Genomic DNA, 25,645 nt, shown 5'->3' on the forward strand with positions numbered 1-25,645 from the left:
TTTATAAAACTTTAAAATTTATTTAGACATGTATAAATATTACATAAGCATTTTATGAACACAAAAAAATCCTAAATAAATACAAATCATGATTCCCCAATTCACATTCCAAACCCTGTCAACATCCCATCTTCAGATTCTCTTTCTTCTGGAACCACAGTCTTATTGTCCCATCTCGAGAACAACAGTCTGGAGAAGAACTGTGCTGTGCACAAATGTAGAAGCAGATGAAATAAATTCACCCCAAGTCAAGCACTCCCACTACCTGTCCAGTACTTCTTTGGCTTTCCACTGAATTCCATATCCTATGGTGAGGTACAGTATTTTGTAAATTTCTACTCATATGGTGTTAACTTCACTATTTGGTACTTGCCTTTGACCTTAGGCTGCCTCCCCTGGATTTTAAGATCTTTGGAACTATTCTGGATTCAGTTTCTTGAATACCAATCACTTCCCTCTACTTAAGAACTCTGGCACTATCCTCTTTTCCAGAACAAGTCTAGAAACTTAGAGTTTCTTGGTAGGAATAGCTCAGTTTCTGTTTTCCAGCAAGTGCGAGGACACTTTTTCTGTCTTGTCCCACAGTGTACACCTATTTCTTTTCACCTTTCTCTTTCCTTCTTTTCTGTCTGAAACCTTCTTTTTTTCCTTTTCTCTTCGCACTGCACCCCCTTCCTTTGCTTTCAGTCAGTCTAGTGGCTCCCAGTGGCCACCTAGCCACTGCTGAGCCCTTACTCAGAGCTCCTCAACTAAACCACAAACAATAACTCATCATGTGCACCCCAATGTATTCTCTAATTCAGAAGAATTTCCCATTATACTTTAATAGACAATGAAACGATGTGGTGATCTCCATTATCTGCGGATGCAATGGCCACGCAAAATGCATGATAAATAATCCCTCAAAAAAGTTTATTAGAGAATGTGCCTTATTTTAAAATACCTACATATCAAAAAAAATTACAGAATGAACTGAAATACAGGTACTGAAAAGCCTAGGATATCAGATCAGCAATCACAAAACCGAATTCCTCAAACTACTGGGAAAACTGCCAACAGAAAATCTTGCCCCTAAACCATCAGGTGAATCTAGGCATTGTTTACTGAAATTCCACTATTTTTTGAAACAAAGAATCTTCTTAGCTGTTGTTTTCAGTTTAGGATGTGTGATAATAATGAGAACAGAATGTCCTGGAGAGTAAAGGGTGGCAAAAATCACACAAATGAATTTGGCCCCCATACCCAACCCTACATAAAAGGGAAGATAATTGAGCAGTGTAGCAACTGAATACGGAATGTAGAGGATGAGGAAATAGATCATCAGCTTCATAGCACCTACATGAGCTTCCATCTGGGGATTCCAGAAACCAGTGGCATTTCTCTGCATCTTCCGTATATGCCTCCTCAAGGAGTATATTAGCAAGGAAGCCGAAGTCACATTAATGATCAACTGGAGAAATGAGCTCAAGAAGAAAGAGGCCACTAAAGACAAGATACCATCATTGACATTAAATGATGTGTCATTTCTCTTAGTCACCAGTTCAGGAAAAGGTGATGTCTGGCTAAGTATAATGTACAGGAAAGTGTTGAAAGCAGAAATCAGCACAGAGGCCAGCAGCAGCCTGGGAGTCTTTGGGGAGATATTCCGCTTCAGCAGGAGAAACACTGAGTGTTGGAAGTTAGTAATCTTCACACAGTACAAGCTGTTGAGCAAGGTCACAAACCAGACACTGGTCGAGTCCAAAAACATCCAACACAACACAAAAAAAGCAGACAGGTAGACTGACCTTCCAGTATTTGAAGACATGACGTAGATGGTGTTCAGCAGAAATAGTCCCAGCAGAAGAAACCTGGTGATGCCCAAGCTGAACAGGATCCTATCAGAAGAGGAGATTCTGTGGCTTTTGACCCAAGTTTTGCAACTGACCACTGTAATAAACAGATTCATAATGATTCCCACAAAATTTAAAATAAGTGAGGCAATAGTAGCAGAGAAATAAAGTAACTCCTGCATCTTCACTCATTGAGGAGTCAGCAGTTATGGTGATGATAGTGGAGGCAGGAGGAATACCGAAATGTACAAGCAGAGGCCAATATCCAGCCAGGAAAGACATCTCCTTTTTAATTTTTCCCCAGTATGGCAAATGAGCCATCCATGATCTAAGGGCCAGCTGCTTTTACTGAGATGCAAATCTTCTGAGGATTGCATTACTATTTCTTCATTTGTATCCTATTCTCCTTAGAAATGTCTAATTACGACACGCCTAGGTGATCCCAGGAGTCACTCCAGGAGCAGGAGGGCGAGAGGGAGGAGTCGCAGCAGGCTCCAAAAACTTACAATCCAAATCGGAGAGCTCTAGTCCAACCATGTTTCTGTCACTGCTTCACAGTAAAGTGCTTCTTCCTAAATATGCCAGAATATGGTGGAAATCCTCATTCCTCACTCCTACCCACCCACCTCCTATCCACATATTCATAGATGACCGGAACCTAATTTCTCTCTCCCATCTAATCTGTTGCTGCCACAACCAGTTTCTCCAACTGTAATTCTGGCCATGCCAATGCCACTCTTTCACTTTGGCACCTATAGTGATTTACAGTGATCTATTAGATCAAGATCAAAGACCCAATACCTCCTTGAGGAAACTTTTCTCAATTAATCCCATCCTTTCACGATGGTTCCTTTGTTTTACATTCCTTATCTACATACATAGATTTGTGCCATAACCATTTGCTGCATTCTAGTTTTTCTTAGAAAAAGTCAAGTCAGCCCTTGTGGGTGTTTCCTTTATAAATCTGGATTTATATTTAGATCACATGTGGCTGTTTTCTTTTAGGCATTTAACTGTCAATCCAGGTACCCTGGAATGAGATACACAGTAATGCATTAATTGTAATTTTATGAGCCAAATAGCTAGGCATCTCATTGCTGGATTTCTCTGTACTTGCTCAGATGGGATATGACACAATATCCCTGGCAAAGGATATTATGGAGGGCCATAGGGGGATGTAAGAATATGGCATCTCTTACCTACTCTAGCAGTTAAATGAAACCAAGGTATAATCCTGGATGCAGCCACATGTTACCAAACTAGCGTCAAGGTACAGCACGAAGTCCTACTGCCAAGTCCAAATAGAAATAGACAAGAAAAAGGAGCTAAGATAAAATGATAATCAGGTCCAGAAGAGGCAAATAAACTCACGAGGCCCTTTAAGACAGATGACAGGAACACAAGCCTGGAGAAATTTTCTGACCTGGTGCCCAGGTGCTTACAGAAGCTTTTTATTCAAAACTAATAAGCATTGATAGAGGCATGCCCACATCAGTTACACAGGCAAACAGAATGAGACTATGACTAAAAGGAAAATTATGGCACAGAGTTCCAAATAAAATAGATGGCTGCATTAAAGTATTGATGTTGAAATATTACTAACATCACATTTGAATAGAATAAATAATATAGAGTAAGCCACAAGAAATAAATGTGGCCAAAAGAGCAGGAATCCTAGAATTGATAGTAACAGTCTCTATCCAGAATGTAATATACCAAACTGTTGGGTTCTTTGTAGGAGGAAGTGCTATAATTAAGATGTGATAAGGTTAGCTAGCATGATCAATGAATGAACTCATTCAGTTACAAGTTATTTCCGCAAGAGTCTATATAGAAAAAGTATTAACAGAATCCTTTCTCCCTCTGAATGAGAATTTGACCTACAAGTAAACTTTCTAGCTGGTTTTTTTTTTTTTTTTAATCAACCTGATAAGGCCAAAACTGCCTGGTGGAAGAGTCCCATGTATATCAACAAAATAGACCTGCCTTAGTGCTCCACAGTGCTCCACCACTAGCTGGGAGGAAATGTGGCCCACTGGCAGGAAATGTGGCCTCATGGTAGGGGATCTCCAAAGCTAGTGCTGTCAGCCAATTGTGCCTCCACAGCAGAGATCTGAACACACATTTTCATGGCTGCCACAAAAGGGATCTAGAGAGAAAGATCACCTGTATCATCAGGACCCTCAAGACAGAATGATCCCTTTGTTGTACCTGAAGCATCTGTTCCAGTGATGCAGAAATTAAACACGTTTCTGTGTCTTTATTACCCACTAAATGTAATGTTTTTGAGAACAGCAACAGCGTTCAAGAACAAGCATCTCGTACAGTGTCTCATACAATGCTTGGTGCACAAGTATTAAATAAGTATTTGTGAGAGGAAGGAATGAACTGGAATCAAGGTTAGCCAGAATCAAAATGAAACAATAAATGTATTCATTCCTGGAACATTACAGCAACATCCAGACACTTGCCAGAACTCATCCGTTTCTCAAGGGGATCTGCTAGCTGGGCAATAAGGGGAGACGCCTGAAAAGCCAAGGACAATTTAGAAATCTTTCCTCTCTGGTTATGAACACCATGTCTGGCCACAAATGGAAACTGAGACTAGACAGAACATGGCCAGGAAACTCCACTCAAGAACTCCTGAAATTATGTATTTCAGAGTTAACCTGGAAATGTTGCCTAGACCATTGGCCCAGCTCCACCAAGTCACAATGACAATTTATAGTGGGGCAAACAGAATTTACTCGCTCTGCCAGCTCAAATGTATTGTGAACAAGTCAGTGCTTTATTTTATCTAGCAGTAATATGATTTTTCTCCTGAGCCCCCACCTGCTGGCTGGGGAGGTGTTTGCAATGGGATAATGCACACTGTCCAGACCAAAGGGTGTTTTATTCCTGTCATTTTAGAAATGAAGATGTAAATCCCAGAACAACCCTAAAATTAACTTCTGGTTACATATGACCAAATGTCCAATCACGTAATGTAATACTCCTTTTTATTATATCAAAATATGCTCCTTTTCACCAAATAACAGCAACAACGATAGTTTTATTGTATATTTACTCCATGTAGCACTCTAAGCACTTTTCATGTGTTAATTCACTCATTCCTTCCAACAACCTTATCCCAACACACACTCTCACACACAGACACAATTACTCTTTCTATTTCACAAGTGAAGAAAGTTAGAGACTGGTTAAGAAGTTTCCCCAAGGTCACCCAGTTCAAAAGGGCCAAAGCCAGGTTTAAACACAAGTTGTCTGGTTTCAGGGTCCACATTCTTAGCCACAAACACTCCACTTCTGAGAGCCCCATTAGTGCTAGAAATCCACATTTCTGAATAATGCCATGTATCCTAAATGAATATGTTTACATATTTGAGAAGTCTTCAGGATATTAAGCAGTATCTTTTCATTGACATGTCAAAATTGTTAACAAAAAGTAAATCAATGCCTAAATAAAATTGATTAAACATAAAATGTGTTTCTATTACATCTGATAAAACTGTAATTTTAAAACTGGGTAGGCATCTTGGTCAAAAACAAAAAATAAAAATAAAACTACTTGGTCTTTTGCCCAATCTACAAAATAATTACTTGAAAATGTACTTTAGCAGAATGATCATGAAATGCAACATTGAATTGGAATCTAGAATCCAAAGGTCTTGATCTTCTTTCCACTGTTTTCATCATCACACAATGAGTTTTTAGAAACTGGAATCATTTAGAAATTGCTGTTGCTGCACAATCCAATATTAGCTACAATAATAGCCTTCACTTACTAAGTACTTTATACAACACACTGTGCTAAAATGGCCAGTAGAGATCAGAACAAGGGATCAGACAGATAAAGTAACTCACCTGAGGCCAAAAATCTTGACCAGAATCAGAATTCAAACCCATATCTACAGGACTACAAAACTTTTGCTCTTTCCTTCCAAGTCTACTATGTAATTATGTTTATTGCTGTTAGTATCTAATTTAAGTTGAAACTAATAATCAGAGTCACTATGTTGAGCTGATGATTTTTAAAATACAGCACCATGTGTTTACAGTGAGAGTGCGCTCACATTGTCATTTCCAAAACACTACTGTACTCCTGCACCCTCCCCACTCCACAACCACCATACAGAGAGAGGCCGTGAGAAGTGTGGCTTTTGCCTTGAAACAGGTCCCCAGGGACCAGAGACAAAGCAGTCAGTGTTTCTCTCCTAGTGATGTTATGGAACTGGTACCATAAGAGGGTCTGGAAGAGTCCTGTAGTCTTGAGCCAGGCCACAAAGCTCATAGGCTCCACTCCACGCCTTTTGTTACTCTAAGAGAAAATGAGTCCCTTGGATCTGAGCTTCAGATGACCAGACTCACATCGGAGCATCTCTACAAATGTCTGCTTCAGCTTGTTGTTCCCCAGAATGAGAATACATGAATGGACAGCAGGACAAAACATTGTAATTACTTCGCCAATCATCACAGCAATCTTGGGTTTTGGTAGGAAATGACTGGACGATGCAACTAAAAAGGCAAGAAAGTAAAGTAAGATGAGAAAAAAGAAGGAAAGGATGATTCTCATGGCCCTCTTGTGGGCTTCTGTGCTTGGATCTCTGGAGCTCGTACCATTTTGCAGCATCTGCCGTGTGTGCCTCCCCAGGGAGAAGATGAGCAGAGAGTAGGTGGCCAAGGACACAATTAAGGGAGGCAGGTTCCACAAAGTCCCGAGAACATGGATCAGATAATACTCACTAATCTTTCTGAAATGCTCAGTCATATTCCTGGTGCCCTCAATTCCCCTAAGGACAGAATAGAACTTAAACTCATTGGTCAGAGATATGGTACTACCACAGGATAAGAGCAGTGCACCCAACAGCATCCATACAATCACCCTAGAAACTCTCCACTTGAGCCAGAGGAATGTGGGGTGAGAGAAACTGGCGATTTTCAGGCAGTAGAAGACACCAAGACAGGTGGCCAGCCAAATGTTCAGATGGTTCATAAATGTCCAGAAAACATCAATAATTTGCATTGATATCCCGGAATCATGTGCGTTGGGAAAGAATATCATCAAAAAACCATCAGTCAAGAGAATCCAGAGCAGAATGATCCTCGAGAGTGCCAGGTTGGTGATGATGAAGTCAGACAATGACATTTTCTTGGTCTTGAACCAGCTCCTACCATTGACCAACCCAATGAAACCATTGACCAGAATTCCCAGTGTAAATTGAATGCCACACAGAAACAGGAACACCCCCTCAGTGAGTTTCATCATGTTGGCAATTAGGCAGTCCTGACCTTTGTTCTTTCTATGACATATAGATTCTCCTAACTGATTTGATATTTTTCTCATAAATCTGCCCCCTACCTGTTGCTTCCTTGTACCTGTCTCTTATCTCTGCCCAATTTAGTCTGTCGTAGAGCACAATTTAGGGAATCCTCTCTGGCTCTTTCAGGTTAGTCTGTCCTCTTCACAGATGATATATGAATTGTCACATTACCTCTATGATCCTAAACTTAGCAGCTCTTTGTTGAAATGCAAATGAGTAGTGTCCAGTGTCACGTAGACAAGGAAGAGATCTAGGTCACAAAGATGATGGAGGACTTGGACTCAATTTCAAAGAGTGCAGGGCTCTGAGCCACCCAAAACAGAAAGATGAGCGACACCAAATGGAGGAGGTGCAGAATTACTCAGAAGAGTGAAAAGTCTCACTCCTCAGGAAGGAGAACTCAGAGATACAGAAAAGGAATTCCACTAGGAGCCACTATCCACCCGGGGTGAGGTTTAAGTGCATAAAATTTTGAAAGTTCAGTGCCATTGATCCTGGATTAGAATTGAAAGGCATGCTCCTTGGAGCCTGGTTTATATCCAGAGAGATGGCAGTAGCTACAAGCCAGGAAGAGAAGCCTCACCAGAAAGTGGCCAAGCCTACCACCTGATCTTAGACTTACAGTGGAAAGTCTCCCACTCTGGATTTCTAGTCTGCTATAATACTGCCAAGGGAAGCATAAGAACAGCACTTCTGAGATACGTTCGTTGGTTTGTTCCTTTCTGCCCGTGGACGCCGCTGAAGCAGCATCATTAAAGTCTCTCTTCTCCCTGCGATCATGTCTAAGTCAGTCTCCTAAAGAGCTGGAACAGCTGAGGAAGCTCTTCATTGGAGGGTTGAGCTTTGAAACAACCAATGAGAGCCCGAGGAGCCATTCTGAGCAATGGGGAACGCTCACAGACTGTGTGGTAATGAGATCCAAACACCAAGTGCTCCAGGGGCTTTGGGTTCATCACGTATGCAACTGTGGAGGAAGTGGATGCAGCCATGAATGCAAGGCCACACAAAGTGGATGGAAGAGTTGTGGAACCAAAGAGAGCTGTCTCAAAAGAAGATTCTCAAAGACCACGTGCCCACTTAACTGTGAAAAAAATATTCGTTGGTGGCATTAAAGAAGACACTGAAGAACATCGCCTAAGAGATTATTTTGAACCGTATGGAAAAATTGAAGTGAATGAAATCATGACTGACCGAAGCAGTGGCAAGAAAAGGGGCTTTGCCTTTGTAATCTTTGACGACCATGACTCTGTGGATAAGACTGTCATTCAGAAACACCATGCTGTGAATGGCCACGGCTGTGAAGTTTGGAAAGCCCCGTCAGAGCAAGAGATGGAGAGTGCTTCATCCAGCCAAAGAGGTCGAAGGGGTTCTGGAAACTTTGGTGGTGGTCATGGAGGTGGTTTCAGTGGGAATGACAACTTTGGTCATGGAGGAAACTTCAGTGGTCATGGTGGCTTTGGTGGGAGACATGGTGGTGGTGGATATGGTGGCAGTGGAGATGGCTATAATGGATTTGGTAATGATGTAGGCAATTTTGGAGGTGGTGGAAGTTACAACGATTTTGGCAGTTACAACAATCAGTCCTCAAATTTCGGACCCAGGAAGGGAGGAAACTTTGGAGGCAGAAGCTCTGGCCCCTCTGGTGGTAGCGGCCAATACTTTGCCAAACCACGAAACCAAGGTGGCTATGGTAGCAGCAGTAGCTATGGCAGTGGCAGAAGATTTTAATTAGGAAAGAGCTTAGCAGGAGAGGAGAGCCAGAGAAGTGACGGAAGCTACAGGTTACAACAGATTTGCGAACTCAGCCAAGCACAGTGGTGACGGGGCCTAGCTGCTACAAAGAAAACATGATTTAGACAAATACTCATGTGTATGGGCAAAAAACTTGAGGACTGTATTTGTGACTAATTGGCTAACAGGTTATTTTAGTTTCTGTTCTGTGGAAAGTGTAATGCATGACAACAAGGGGTTTTAATGTAGTTTTTTTTTTCCTTTTTTTTTGTACTCATGATGTTGATTGCTAAATACAACAGTCCAATCGTGATGCTGAATAAATGTCTTTTAAAAAAAAGAACAACACTTCTTAACCTAAGCGCTCCTCTATTTAACACGGAGCTATTAAGGATCTTCATTCAGGACTATATGCAGAGTTTAACAGTACTTATTTTATGTTAAACCATGCTTATGTTCACTCTTTTTAAAACTAATTGCTAAGGTCTGTGTATTTTTTATGTCCCACTCCCTTCCCTAAATTTAATGAGACATTAGTTTAAAACCTGAAAGACTGAGAGTAAAGATAAGATTTTACTTCTAATTGCTGTGGAAGGTCATGTAAGAGGAAAGGTGAGAGTAAAGAGTTGATCATGTAGATGGAGATATAGTCAACAATGTGTGAATAAGGAAGAATTAGGTTTAAGTACAAAACAAAAATAAGTGGCTTAGAGTAGAGGTATATTTGTGTCTCCCAAAGCAGTCAAGAGGCAAACTGTCCAGGCTAGTATGGTGGTTCCATGGTGATCACAGATCCCAGCTTCTTCTATCTTCCATTCTGAAGATTACCTCATGGTCCAACATGGCAACTGGAGATCCAGCCATAAAGTGTCCACATTTCAGACAAAAAAAAAAAAAGTTGTGAGATGAGAGTCTGAGGAAGCATACAGGATATGCCTCCCAAGAGTTAGCTCATAGAAAAACTTCCCTGAGAGCATCACCAAATGACTTCTGCCTATAGCCCCTTGGCAACCCCTAGCTGAAAAGAACAGGAATGCAGTACATGAGCTGTGTACCCTGTCACATAAGAGTTCTATAAATATGGAAAGGACAATGGATGCTGGGTAGTGCATTGATCATGTTTATTTTCTGTATTTTATGCTCTGACACTCTCAGGCCTTGCAGACCCAGAGAGGGCTTGCCCTTCCAAGGTTAGCTAATTCTTAGAGTTAACAAACAACTTGCCAGAGAAATCACCTTTGACAAGCAAACCAGCCAATCCTGAATCCATACTGCCCCTCCCCATCTACCTGCTTTACTTAGGAGGTAGAAAAGGAGTCCAGGAAACTATGACTCGCCTTCAATCACTCCAGGGCCAGGCACCTGATAACTAGGTTATCTAGGGACCATCTCAGGAGCCTGGAGCCTGCTGAAATTATTCAAACTACCCAATCCTAAACTTGCTCACCAGTGCCTTACTCAGTGCTTCCCTATGAAAAAAACAATGAAGGCTCTGTCTCATGCTTTCCCCCTCCTTCTTCCTCCTGACCAACTCCAGTGTTTCCCTGAGCAGCCTCACAGGGCACAGCATGTCACCTCCTATTGGGAACTGTGAAATAAAAGATTCTTCTTTCAAAGCTGTTGTCTCTGCGTCTATCGTCTTACCATACATGATGAAAGCAAGTCCCAGGTACATCTTAAAACAGGTGGGCAACTGGAAATCTTTTCTAAAATATTGTTTCCTAAAACAGAAAGCTGGAATCTACAACAGAAAGCTAGAACATTTTAAAGTTGTCTCACAGCCAGGCATGGTGGCTCATGTTTATCATCTCACCAACACAGGAGGCCAAGGTGAGAGGATCACTCCCAACCATGAGTTTGAGGCTGCAGTGAGCTATGATCACACTACTGCACTCCAGCCTGGGCAACAGAGTGAGACTCCAACATACATACATATGTTATAAATAAAGGATAAATTTAAAAATTAAAAATAAAGAAAATAAGTGATTTCATAAACCCATTTATAATGTGTTTGGCAGAAGGAAAAGAATAATCACTCTTGTGTCAACTTCTCTTCTGAGCTCCAGATTAATATAATCAATACCCTGCCAAGTATCGGTTAGAAAGTCTACAGATAAACCATAATCAAAACTAAGCTCATTATCTTTCCCTCCCTCAACTCTCCTCCCATATCCATTTTCCATAAACTCAGAAATGAAGTGCTACCATCAACACATGTCTCCACACAAGAACCTCAGAACCACCTCTGAATGGCAATTCCTCTTGGCAATAGTGGTTGTGTCCCCACTAGATCTTGGGCAGAAGCTATACGTGATTCTCCTCAGCATCTCTAACACAGCCTAGCACAGGATCTGGCATAAAATTGGTACACAATTAATATCTGTCAAATCAATTTGAATCCCAAACGCCCCTCAAGTTGCCTCTCATCCCCACTTACTAACCTTTCTAGGCTTATTGCAGAGCTTCTTAACTGCCTCTAGGCTTTCTCCTTCTAGCCCTTCACTCTGTCTTTGCTGTTCTCCTTCTAAAGCACAATTCTGATAAGAAATGTCCCTGTTTTCCCCTAGAAGAAAACCTAGGCAAAACCATTCAGAACACAGGCATAGGCAAGGACTTCATGACTAAAACACCAAAAGCATTGGTAACAAAAGCCAAAATAGACAAATGGGACCTAATCAAACTCCAGAGCTTCCGCACAGCAAAAGAAACAATCATTAGAGTGAATCAGCAACCAACAGAATGGGAAAAAATTTTTGCAATCTACCCATCTGACAAAGGGCTGATATCCAGAATTTACAAAGAGCTAAAACAGATTTACAAGAAAAAAACAACCCCATTCAAAAGTGGGCAAAAAATATGAACAGACACTTTTCAAAAGAAGACATACATGAGGCCAACAAACATATGAAAAAATGCTCATGATCACTGGTCATTAGAGAAATGCAAATCAAAACTATATTGAGATACCATCTCACACCAGTTAGAATGGCGATCATTAAAAAATCTGGAGACGGGCGCTGTGAGAACAACCCAGGATTGGAGCTCTCGTTGAAACCGCGGAGAGGTGAGTCGGAGCTGCATTTCCAGACTGATCTTTATGGCCCACAGAACGGGGAAATTCCCAAGCACAAAGGAGACGTGGGACGCCAGGCAGTACCTCTGCCTGGCGAAGCCGGCAGCCGGGGTGGCGGCGGCCGGCCCTACCCAGCACCCCCCACAGGGCGCACTTGTCCGGGTGCCCTGTTGAAATGGCAACCTGAGACTTGAGAGGGCTGGACTTGAGACTGAACAAGACTTGGACAGTGGGCCAGCCCAGGGGATTGCAGGGACAGAGCGTTTGGGATAGCCCAGTGGGACGAACAAAACCGTGATTTCAAACGATCCCCATGCAGTCGGTCCGAGACGCTCTGTGGGGGAGGGGCGTCCACCATTACCGAGGCAACCCGCCCCAACTGAGATACACGCCCACTGCTGACACAGCCAGCTGTTGCCGAGGCAACCCATCCCTACTGAGATACACACCCACTGCTGACACAGCCTGCTGTTGCCGAGGCAACCCGCTACAACAGAGAGAGGCGGAGACCACAGCAGAACAGCAGAGCCTGCAGCATCAGGGCGAACCACACAACAGCAGGGCGGAGCCTCGGCAGGCAAACAGTGGCTAGTCTGCCTCCTAGCTCATCAGGACACCTCAACAGACATCCAAATATAAAGCCTGAACCCCCCAACACAGAGCATTTGAGAAAAAAAGGGTTTTTTTAATGAGCTCTGTTGCAGCAGAATCAAACATAGCAGCCTAACAGCCCTGAATGAACAACAGAGCTCACAGCTCAGCAATTGAGATCCTATAAAGTACAGACTGTCTCCTCAAGCAGCTCCTTGACCCCTCTATATCCAAAAGACTGATATTTGGCAGGCATCATCCTGGGACAAAGATAGCAGAAAAAGAAACTGGTAGCATCCCTCGCTGTGCCACAGCTGCTAGAGGTGCACCCCAGACAAGCAGGGCCTGGAGTGGACCTCAGCAGTCATACAGCGAAGGAGCTAGACTGGTAGAAGGAAAACCAAGTAACAGAAATACTTCATCATCAACAAACTGGGTGTCCACTCAGAGACCCAATCGAAAAGTCAGCAACTACGCAGACGACAAGCGGATAAATCCACAAAGATGGGAAGAAACCAGCGAAAAAAGGAGGAAAACACCCGAAACCAGAACACCTCGCCTCCTAGAAAGGACTAAAACTCCTCACCAGAACGGGAACAAAGCTGGACGGAGAATGACTGTGACAAAATGACAGAATTAGACTTCAGTAGGTGGATAATGAGAAACTTTTGTGAGCTAAAAGAACATGTATTAAATCAATGCAAAGAAACTAAGGAACTTGAAAAAAGATATGAGGAAATGATAACAAGAATGGATAACTTAGAGAGGAATATGAATGAATTAAAGAAGCTGAAAAACACAATACGAGAACTTCGCGAAGCATGCACAAGCTTCAATAGCCGAATTGACCAAGCAGAAGAAAGAATATCTGAAGTCGAAGACCAACTCAATGAAAATAGACAAGAAACCAAGATTAGAGAAAAAAAGCACGAAAAGAAATCAACAAAGTCTCCAAGAAATGTGGGACTATGTGAAAAGACCTAACCTACGTTTGATAGGTGTACCAGAAGGGGACGAAGAGAATGAGTCCCAGCTGGAAAATACTCTTCAGGACATCATCCAGGAAAATTTCCCCCACCTGGCAAGACAGGCCAACACTCAAATGCAGAAAATACAGAGAACACCACAAAGATATTCTGCAAGAAGAGCAACCCCAAGGCACATAATCGTCAGATTCAACAAGGTTGAAATAAAGGAGAAAAGACTAACGGCAGCCAGAGAGAAAGGTCGGGTCACCCACAAAGGGAAGCCCATCAGACTCACAGCAGATCTCTCGGCAGAAACACTACAAGCCAGAAGAGAGTGGGGGCCAATATTCAACATTCTTAAAGAAAAGAACTTTCAACCCAGAATTTCATATCCAGCCAAACTGAGCTTCAGAAGTGAAGGAAAAATAAAATCCTTTGCGAACAAGCAAGTACTCAGAGATGTTGTCACCACCAGGCCTGCTTTACAAGAGCTCCTGAAAGAGGCACTACACATAGAAAGGTACAACCAGTACCAGCCATTCCAAAATCACACTGAATGCTAAAGAACATCAACATAATGAAGAATCTACAACAACTAACAGGCAAAACAGCCACTTAGCATCAAAATGGCAGTATCAAATTCACACATAACAATATTAACCCTAAATGTAAATGGACTAAATGCACCAATCAAAAGACACAGACTGGCAAATTGGATAAAAATCCAAAACCTTTCAGTGTGCTGTATCCAGGAAACCCATCTCAAATGCAAGGATACACAAAGGCTCAAAATAAAGGGATGGAGGAAGATTTACCAAGCAAATGGAGAGCAAAAAAAAAGCAGGAGTTGCAATTCTCATCTCTGATAAAATAGACTTTAAAGCAACAAAGATCAAAACAGACAAAGAAGGCCATTATATAATGGTAAAAGGATCGATACAACAAGAAGAGCTAACGATCCTGAACATATATGGACCCAATGCAGGAGCACCCAGATACATAAGGCAAGTTCTTAATGACTTACAAAGAGACTTAGACTCCCACACAATAATAGTGGGAGACTTTAACACTCCACTGTCAATATTAGACAGATCAACCAGACAGAAAATCAACAAGGATAGCCAGGGCTTGAACTCAGACCTGGAGCAAGCAAACCTGATAGACATTTACAGAACTCTCCACCCCAAATACACAGAATACACATTCTTCTCAGCACCACATCACACCTACTCTAAAATTGACCACATAATTGGAAGTAAAGCACTGCTCAACAAATGCAAAACAACTGAAATCATAACAAACAGCCTCTCAGACCATAGTGCAATCAAGTTAGAACTCAGAATATAGAAAACAACCCAGAACCGCACAGCTTCATGAAAACTGAACAACTGGCTCTTGAATGTTGACTGGGTAAACAATGAAATGAAGACAGAAATAAAGAAGTTCTTTGAAACCAATGAGAACGAAGACACAACATGCCAGAACCTCGGGGACACATTTAAAGCAGTCTCTAGAGGAAAGTATATAGCAATAAGTGCCCATATGAGGAGAATGGAGAGAGCGAAAATTGACACCCTATCGTCAAAATTGAAAGAGCTAGAGGACCAAGATCAAAAAAACTCAAAACCCAGCAGAAGACAAGAAATAACTAAGATCAGAGCTGAACTGAAGGAGACTGAGACACGAAAAACCCTTCAAAAAATCAATAAATCCAAGAGCTGGTTTTTTGAAAAGATCAACAAAATAGACAGACCACTAGCCAGATTGATTAAAAAGAAAAGAGAGAACAACCAAATAGATGCAATAAAAAATGATAAAGGGGAAATCACCACAGATTCCACAGAAATTCAAACCATCATCAGAGAATATTACAAACAACTCTATGCACATAAACTAGTAAACCTGAAAGAAATGGATGAATTCCTGGACTCCTGTGTCCTCCCAAGCCTAAACCAGGAGGAAGCTGAAACTATGAATAGACCAATAACAAGGTCAGAAGTCGAGGCAGCAATTAAGAGCCTACCACTCAAAAAAAGCCCAGGTCCAGACGGGTTCACAGCCAAATTCTACGAGACACACAAAGAGGAGCTGGTACCATTCCTTCTGAAACTATTTCAAACAATCCAAAAAGAGGGAATCCTTCCCAAATCATTTTACGAGACCAACATCATTCTGATACCAAAACCCGGCAGAGACCCAACAAGAAAAGAAAACTTCAGGCCAATATCCATGATGAACATAGATGCAAAAATCTTCAATAAAATATTGGCAATCCGATTGCAACAGCAAATCAAAAAACTTATTCATCATGACCAAGTAGGATTCATCCCGGGGATGCAAGGCTGGTTCAACATACGCAAGTCTATCAACGTAATTCACCACATAAACAGAACCAAAACCAAAAACCACATGATTAGCTCAATTGACGCAGAGAAAGCATTTGACAAAATTCAACAGCCCTTTATGCTAAAAACCCTCAATAAACTCGGTATCGATGGAGGTTATGACAAACCAACAGCCAATATCATACTGAATGGGCAAAAACTGGAAGCATTCCCTCTGAAATCTGGCATTAGACAAGGATGCCCTCTTTCACCACTCCTATTCAATATAGTACTGGAAGTCCTAGCCAGAGCAATCAGGCAAGAAAAAGAAATAAAGGGTATTCAAATAGGAAAGGTGAAAGCCAAATTGTCTCTATTTGCAGACGACATGATAATATACCTAGAAGACCCCATCGCCTCAGCCCAAAAACTCCTGAAACTGATAAGCAACTTCAGCAAAGCCTCAGGATATAAAATCAATGTGCAAAAATCACAAGCATTCGTCTACACCAATAACAGACTTAAAGAAAGCCAAATCAAGAATGAACTGCCATTGACAATTGCTACAAAAAGAATAAAAAACCTTGGAATACAACTCACAAGGAACGTAAGGGACCTCTTCAAGGAGAACTACAAACCACTGCTCAACGAAATCAGAGAGGACACAAACAGATGGAGAAACATTCCATGTTCATGGATAGGAAGAATTAATATCGTGAAAATGGCTATACTGCCCAAAGTAATTTACAGAATCAACGCTATCCCCATCAAGCTACCATTGACTTTCTTCACAGAACTGGAAAAAACCACCATGAACTTCATATGGAACCAAAAGAGAGCGCGCATAGCCAAGTCAATTCTAAGCAAAAAGAACACAGCGGGGGGCATCACACTACCGGATTTCAAACTATACTACAAGGTTACAGTAATCAAAACTGCATGGTACTGGTACCAAAACAGAGATATAGACCAATGGAACAAAACAGAGGCACCGGAGGCAACACAACATATCTACAACTATACAATCTTTGATAAACCTGACAAAAACAAGCAATGGGGAAAGGATTCCCTGTTTAACAAATGGTGTTGGGAAAACTGGCTAGCCATGTGCAGAAAGCAGAAACTGGACCCCTTCCTGACACCTTACACTAAAATTAACTCCAGATGGATTAAAGACTTAAACATAAGACCTGGCACCATAAACACCCTAGAAGGAAATCTAGGCAAAACCATCCAGGACATAGGAGTAGGCAAGGACTTTATGAACAAAACACCAAAAGCATTGGCAACAAAAGCCAAAATAGACAAATGGGACCTAATGAAACTCCACAGCTTCTGCACGGCAAAAGAAACAGTCACTAGAGTGGATCGGCAACCAACAGAATGGGAAAAAATTTTTGCAGTTTACCCATCTGACAAAGGGCTGATATCCAGAATTTACAAAGAACTAAAACGGATTTACAGGAAAAAAACAAACAAGCCCATTCAAAAGTGGGCAAAGGATATGAACAGACACTTTACGAAAGAAGACATATATGAGGCCAACAATCATATGAAAAAATGCTCATCGTCACTGGTCATCAGAGAGATGCAAATCAAAACCACATTGAGATACCATCTCACGCCAGCTAGAATGGCGATCATTAAAAAATCTGGAGACAACAGATGCTGGAGAGGATGTGGAGAAAAAGGAACACTTTTACACTGTTGGTGGGAGTGTAAATTAGTTCAACCATTGTGGAAGACAGTGTGGCGATTCCTCAAGGCCTTAGAAATAGAAATTCCATTTGACCCAGCAATCCCATTACTGGGTATATATCCAAAAGACTATAAATCGTTCTACTATAAGGACACATGTACACGAATGTTCATTGCAGCACTGTTTACAATAGCAAAGACCTGGAATCAACCCAAATGCCCACTGATAATAGACTGGATTGGAAAAATGTGGCACATATACACCATGGAATATTATGCAGCAATCAGAAATGATGAGTTTGTGTCATTCGTAGGGACATGGATGAATCTAGAGAACATCATCCTCAGCAAACTGACACAAGAACAGAAATTGAAACACTGCATATTCTCACTCATAGGCGGGTGATGAAAAATGAGAACACATGGACACAGAAAGGGGAGTAGTAAACACTGGGGTCTATTGGGGGGAAAAGGGGAGGGCCAGTGGGAGGGGGAGGTGGGGAGGGATAGCCTGGGAAGAAATGCCAAACGTGGGTGAAGGGGAAAAGGAAAGCAAAGCACACTGCCATGTGTGTACCTACGCAACTGTCTTGCATGCTCTGCTCATGTACCCCAAAACCTAAAATCCAATAAAAAATTAAAAAAAAAAAAAAACATATATATATATATATATATATATATATATATATAAAATCTGGAGACAACAAATGCTGGAGAGGATGTGGAGAAATAGTAACACTTTTATACTGTTGATGGGAGTGTAAATTAGTTCAACCATTGTGGAAGACAATGTGGCAATTCCTCAAGGACCTAGAAATAGAAATTCCATTTGACCCAGCAATCCCATTACTGGGTATATATCCAAAGGATTATAAATCATTCTATCATAAGGACACATGCACATGAATGTTCATTGCAGCACTGTTTACAATAGCAAAGACCTGGAACCAACCCAAATGCCCATCAATGATAGACTGGACAGGGAAAATGTGACACATTTACACCATGGAATACTATGCATCCATAAAAAACAATGAGTTCATGTCCTTTGTAGGGACATGGATGAACCTGGAAACCATCATTCTCAGCAAACTGACACAAGACAGAAAATCAAACACCGCATGTTCTCACTCATAGGTGCATGTTGAACAATGAGAACACATGGACACAGGGAGGGGAGCATCACACACTGGGGTCTGTTGGGAGGAACTAGAGGAGGGACAGTGGGGGGCGGGGAGTTGGGGAGGGATAACATGGGGAGAAATGCCAGATATAGGTGATGGGGAGGAAGGCAGCAAACCACATTGCCATGTATGTACCTTATGTACCCCAAAACCTAAAACGCAATAAAATATATTTTTAAAAAAAAGAAAGAAATGCTCGTTTTCAAACCTTCTATTGCTCCCCATTGCCAAAGTTCTCGGAAAGCTTTCAAGGCCCTTTACAATCTAGCCCCAATCTACTTTCCATGCCTCATCTTTGTTTCATACATTTTTGTTTCTGTATCTTCATTTATGTTGTCTCCTCTGCTCAAAGCTAACCTACCTATTCTCTTCTATGCTACCCCTCACACCCCACCACACTTAGCTACAAAGACTTCTGTTTATCCTCCCTAAACCCCATAAGCTTAATTGTTAATTCCTTCAGTGCAGCAGCCCTTTTATATTCATCCCTACATCCAGGTCCTATATGGGTGCATGACATATAGCAGATGCCCAACTGACTTCAGAGTTTAAAAAAGATACACAGATAGATCGTAAATAGCCATGGAAGACTAAAAGCATAAAAAAAATCACTAGCATGAATAAGCTGTTTAGTGATCCATTAAAGTTAATAACAGAGTCAAGTATAATAAATTAAGGTTAATATGCTCTTGTAAATATCACATGAGACTTGGCAAGATGGACATAGTGACTTAATGATATGGCTGGGTGCTGTGGCTCACACCTGTAATCCCGGCACTTTGGGAGGCCAAGGCTGGCAGATCATGAGATCAGGAGATCAAGACCATCCTGGCCAACATAGTGAAACCTTGTCTCTACTAAAAATACCAAAATTAGTTGGGCATGGTGGCGCACGCCTGTAGTGCCAGCTACTCGGGAAGCTGAGGCAGGCGAATTGCTTGAACCCAGGAGGTAGAGGTTGCAGTGAGCCAAGATTGTGCCACTGCACCACTACAGCCTGATGACAGAGGAAGACTCCATCTCAAAGAAAAAAGAATGATATGCCTTGTTTAAAATAAAAGCTCGAATAATAGTAATAGCGAAGAAGTGTTGCGCACTTGTTTCAATCACTATGCATTATACAGGTTATATGCACTGTGTTATTTATTGTGCTTTTCACAGCATGCCTATAGAAGAGGTACTATTATTATCCTTGTTTTACTCACAGGAAAACACAACAACAAAGATCTGAGGCAGATAAAGTTAAGTAACTCACAAGAGATCATTCAACTGGTGAGTGGAGAAGCAGGAATTCAAATCCAGGCTGACTGCACAGCCTTAATTCTGAACTATTATTATAGACCACCATTTTTTTCAAATGACAGGTAAGGCAGAGAAACTAAATGTCAAGGTGTGCACATGTGTGGCAAAACAAGACCCTCACATGGCAGAGAGAAAATGATGAATAAAAAAGACAAAGAATTTCATCACGCCTGTAATCTCTGCACTTTGGGAGACTGAGGTAAGTAGATCACCTGAGGTCAGGATTTCAAGAACAGCCTGGCCAACATGGTGAAACCCGATGTCTACCAAATTTACAAAAATTAGCTGGGTGGTGTGGCATACCCCTGTAATCTCAGCTACTTTGGAGGCTGAGACCGAAGAATAGCTTGAACCTGGGAGGTGGAGGTTGCAGTGAGCTGTGATCCCACCACTACACTCCAGCCTGGGCAGCAGAGCAAGACTCAATCTAATAAATAAATAAATAATCTAATCATTGTGGTTGCATGATACTGACAACCTAAAAAGCTACACACTATCCTAGTAGAGACTGTGGGACTGGCACAGAGGCAAGTTATAATAGTGAGGGGAGACTTCAATGCTGCCAATGCCTGCCAAAAGTCTCATTCTCTAAAAAGTGGGCCTGACCAATTCTTAACCTTTTTGATGATTTCAACTGTCAATAAGTAACAATGAGAGGAACACACTCTGAACTTATTCTAACCAGTAAAGAGACAGTCCATGATGAAAAGAAATATGTTAAGATAATATGGTAGAGAAACTCATTTCTTATAAGATCATTAAACTGAAAATCAGTGAGAATAAGAGGTAGAGGTATTCTTCACTCATAACTCTCCCTCCAACCAAAACCTATTAATCTCCCAGTGTGATTTAAATGCATGCTGCATGGGTCACTCTTGAAAGATTGGGTCACTCTTGAAAGGTTGGCTGTGGAATGTTCCCTGCAGCACTATTCAGAACAGCAAAGACATGGAATCAACCTAAATGCCCATCAATGGTAGATTGGTTGGAGAAAATATTGTACATATATACCATGGAATACTATGCAGCCATAAAAAAATGAGATCATGTCTTTGCAGGAACATGGATGGAGCTGGAGACCACTATCCTTAGTAAACTAATGCAGGAACAGAAAGCCAAATACTTAATGTTCTCATGTGTGTGATGTAAATAATGAGAACACATGGACACAAAGAGGGAAAAAACAGACACTGGGGCCTACTAGAGGGTGGAGGGTGTGAGTGTGAGCATCAGGAAAAATAACTATTGAGTACTAGGCTTAATACCTGTGTGACAAAATAATCTGTACAACAAACCCCCATGACAGGAGTTTACCTATAAACAAACCTGCACATGTACCCCTGAACATAAAAGTTTAGAAAATCTGCATTCTCTATAATGAACTTGACAAATTTCTAACCTGTTTTGATTTCGGTGGTAATAACAATAAATGTGATTAATATTATACAACAAATGTGTCAACATTTGAAGGAAAAAGAAAAAAAGGTTGGTGATATGATTTGGCTCTGTGTCCCCACCTAAATCTCATCTCAAATTGTAATCCCCACATATCAAGGGAGGGACCGACCTTTTGGGAGGTGATTAGATCATGGAGGTGGTTTCCCCCATGCTATTCTTGGGATAGTTAGGGAGTTCTCACAAGATCTGATGGTTTTAAAAGTGGTAGTTTCCCCTGCTTGCTCTCTCTCTCCTGCTGCCATGGAAGACGTGCCTTGCTTCCTCTTTGCCTTCCACCATGATTGTAAGTTTCCGGAGGCCTCTGAGCCATGTGGAACTGTGAGTCAATTAAACCTCTTTTGTTTATAAATTACCCAGTCTCAGGTAGTATCTTTAAAGCAGTGTGAAAATGAACTAATACAGAGAACTGGTACTGGGAGTAGGGCGCTGCTATAATGATAGCTTGAAAATATGGAAGCAATTCAGCCAGTCATGCCAGTCTCAGCCAGGCGTGGTGGCTCATGCCTGTAATCCCAGCACTTTGGGAGGCTGAGGTGGACAGATCACGAGGTCAGGAGTTCAAGACCAGCCTGCCCAACATGAAGAAACCCTGTCTGTACGAAAAATACAAAATTAGCTGGGCATGGTGGCGCATATCTGCAATCCCAGCTACTCAGGAGGCTGAGGCAGGAGAATCACTTGAACTCGATAGGCAGAGGTTGCAGTGAGCTGAGATAGTGCCATTGTACTCCAGCCTGGGAAACAAGAGCAAAACTCCACCTCAAAAATAATAATAAAATAAAATAAATTACCCAGTCTCAGTTGTCTGTGGGAATTTGTGGATATGGAGGACCAGTGGAGAATGAATGCAAGTGCAAGCAGGCAGTGGGCAGAAGGCAAAATGCAAACTTCACATACCTGAGTTTGAACTCCAGGTGTGCATTTTAGAAGACGCATGACTTGACACGTTATTTAACCTCTCTCGGTTTTGGGTTTTCTCACCTGTAAAATGGGGTTATTGTGCCTTCTTCTTAGGATAACGACTAAATGCCACAATGATACAAAGTACTTAGCTTAGTGCTCAGTACATAGTAACCAGAAGAGAAATGTCAGTCATTAATATGATTATTGTAACATCTTAACAGATTTCCCTGTAATTCATTAACCATGGAATTGTCTCTCATTTTCCAGATGATTTTCTGTTACTCCCACCAACCTTCACAGAATATTATGCAAACTCTGACAGAAAAACAGAAAAATGATCCTGCCCTCATTTTCAAGTCCTGCCTAACTGAATGACAAGCATTTATAAATCTCCAGGTCACTCTTCAAGGCTGAGTTAGATGGGGGCAAAGGGTAGTTTGAGTAAAAGAAAACCCTGACTTCAAGAACTGCATCATCTCGTTTGGGAAAAAAGAGAAAATGGCACTAATTTCTCCTAACTGAACTGCAAAAGTTAGACTGTAATCCACATTGCAATGACAAGTAATTCCCAAAGAAATGTATACTCCATTGCCAAAACTGCCACAGAAACATCTTTGGTGTTTTTAGATGCCTTTGAATTAAATATCCAGTGCTTTTTTTTTTTTTTTTTGAGATGGAGTTTCGCTCTCGTTACCCAGGTTGGAGTGCAATGGTGCGATCTCGGCTCACCGCAACCTCCGTCTCCTGGGTTTGGGCAATTCTCCTGCCTCAGCCTCCTGAGTAGCTGGAATTACAGGCACGCGCCACCATGCCCAGCTAATTTTTTGTATCTTGAGTAGAGACAGGGTTTCACCATGTTAACCAGGATGGTCTCGATCTCTTGACCTTGTGATTCACCTGCCTCGGCCTCCCAAAGTGCTGGGATTACAGGCTTGAGCCACTGCACCCAGCCTGTCCAGTGATTTTTAAGAAATGAATGATTGAGAACTGTAAAGGCAGCAAAAAGTGGACCTCACATAGATTGGAGTTTAAAGTAAATCATTTTGGGTTGTGTACAAGTACTAACAGATGAATGAATGATACAAGCTTGAGATGCTAAAATGCAGATGGTGGGGGAAAATGATAATAGATTTTCTTGCTCACATCCAGCGACGTGGTACTCACTAAAAGTGAATGAGTAAAGTAAGTCTGCCTCAGAAATAGTGCAAAGATTTTTTTCCCCCAAAATAAGTTTTATTTTTTCTCATTACAAAAGTACTATATGTTCAATACTAAAAAAAAAAAGGGCGGCGGGGAGGGAGAACATAAAAAACTGTAATCAAGGAAAATCACACATAATCACCCTCTCTCGAGATAATAAATTCTGATGTTTCTCCTTTCAGACTTTAAGCATATATTAATTATAACTTCTTTTTCAAAAATGGGATACCCCAGACATGCAGGTTTATTACCTAACACAATCACAACATCAAAAAGGGAAATTCAAGATCCAAAACTTGGGTTAGAAGATCCCTAGTCGTCTACTGCTATCATATCTCATGCAACTGCTCTGCCTAGACCAGATAGGGAGCAGGAGAGGTTCTCAGCAGATGGGGCTTCCCGGGTGGTGGGCAAAGTTTACCTAGCAAGCCTAACTGACTTGAGACAAGAATGAGTCTGCTAGAATCATACGCATGCTAAAGACAGCACCCCATATACCTAAGTCTGATAAAGCACCATGCCTTTCAGAGGCATGAAGAGAAGAGGCAACCTCCAGGGGAGAGTTTAAAGCAGAGCCCCTTGGCTCACAGTCATCCAGAACAGCATCCTCTTCTGCCTCTGCATTCTGGACTCAGAAACTGCTCTGGGTTGGTAATTTAGCTCTTCTGTTCACCATGTCATTTTCCCAAAGCAGAGATTTATCACCCTGCTTAAACAATTAATCTGCATAATTTCTCACAATATTTAAGGCATATAAAAGCTGCTGTGCTGATGGAAGAAAGTTCCTCAAAAGATAAATTATATCCACTACACAATTTTGCTTAAAAAATGTGGCATAAAGGAATAAAGACTATGCCACCAGGCAGGTTTTTTTGTTTTTTGTTTTTGTTTTTGTTTTTTTTGACAGAGTCTCACTCTGTCGCCAGGTGCCAGGCTGGAGTGCAGTGGCGCAATCTCGGCTCACTGTAACCTCCGCCTCCTGGGTTCAAGCAATTCTCCTGCCTCAGCCTCCTGAGTAGCTGGGATTACAGGCACGCGCCACCATGCCCAGCTAGTTTTTGTATTTTTAGTAGAGACGGGGTTTCACCATGTTGGCCAGGATGGTCTTGATCTCCTGACCTCGTCTTGAGATCTTGATCTCCTCGGTCTCCCAAAGTGCTGGGATTACAGGGGTGAGCCACCGCGCCCAGCCTACCACCAGGCAGTTTTAATGTATGAACTTAGCAGAGTCAATATGCTGATTAACTGTCCCAGCTGCAGGAAAAAAAAAAAAAGATGGCTGGCAGGGAAAAACAGCAATGAATTTTCTACTGTTCTGGGCAAGGAAAGGATAAAGCTAAAGAATTTCATCTGTCCTTAACCAAAATGCACCGTAAGTATAAAAAAGTTACTCAAATGTGCAGAAAATACCTTAAAACAAAAAAAGTCACAGGCATATAAGCTTGTGAATTCTGAACCTGATGAAGTCCAATATGACCTAAGCTGCCGTCAGCACTGTACTCGTACTCTAAGGCAGGGAGGGCAGAACGTGTAGGCTGGGGAGCAAATATATAGGCTGAGCCAGAGGCCAAACTGGAGACAGAGTGGCCTAGACAGTGTGAGAGACTTCTACCACTTGAACAGAACAGCCTGCACAGTAGCAGCCAACCTCTAGGACGCAGCAAACTGGCGGGCAGACCCGGGGAGGGCTGATGCAAACTTTAAAAAGCAAAAGATGCACTGACTGAAAAACTGAGTTTATTTAATCTTTATTGGTAATTTATTAGTATTCTAAAATTTCCTGAACCATATAATAAAAACTAAGATTACATGATATACATAATGATCTATGTACAAGCATCAAGACATCATGAGGAAAAAGAAAAGAAAAATATAAGACCTAAAACTCTAAGGGAGGCACTGTCAGAGATTGTTAAGAGGATTCTCTTCTAGTTCTGAGTAAGACTCTAAAAGGATAGATAAGAGGGGGATGGAAAGATAGAGAATAATAGAACTACAACTCCTGTGACATCACCTGGAGATGAACAATTTCATCTCTAATTATAGTTCAGGTCCTTACT

General features: G+C 41.6%; 2 protein-coding genes and 1 pseudogene across 3 annotated transcripts; 1 reads left to right on the plus strand and 2 right to left on the minus strand.

The window, feature by feature from the left end:
- On the minus strand, nt 1-2,021 carry TAS2R4 (taste 2 receptor member 4). The gene has a single exon (XM_009002954.6). It carries the CDS (start codon nt 2,012-2,014, stop codon nt 1,115-1,117), a length of 900 nt encoding a protein of 299 aa, XP_009001202.1. The 5' UTR covers nt 2,015-2,021; the 3' UTR covers nt 1-1,114.
- A 4,127-nt stretch (nt 2,022-6,148) lies between these two features.
- TAS2R3 (taste 2 receptor member 3) lies at nt 6,149-7,862 on the minus strand. Its single transcript, XM_035254560.3, has one exon. The coding sequence runs from the start codon at nt 7,174-7,176 to the stop codon at nt 6,151-6,153; it is 1,026 nt and encodes a 341-aa protein (XP_035110451.1). The 5' UTR covers nt 7,177-7,862; the 3' UTR covers nt 6,149-6,150.
- LOC128928366 (heterogeneous nuclear ribonucleoprotein A1-like) lies at nt 7,816-13,030 on the plus strand (annotated as a pseudogene). The gene has a single exon (XR_013523678.1). The product of XR_013523678.1 is annotated as a heterogeneous nuclear ribonucleoprotein A1-like (transcript).
- Nucleotides 13,031-25,645: the final 12,615 nt, after the last annotated feature.

This window comes from Callithrix jacchus, chromosome 11 (genome assembly GCF_049354715.1).
Source record: "Callithrix jacchus isolate 240 chromosome 11, calJac240_pri, whole genome shotgun sequence".
In the NCBI taxonomy this organism is placed as follows: domain Eukaryota; kingdom Metazoa; phylum Chordata; class Mammalia; order Primates; family Cebidae; genus Callithrix; species Callithrix jacchus.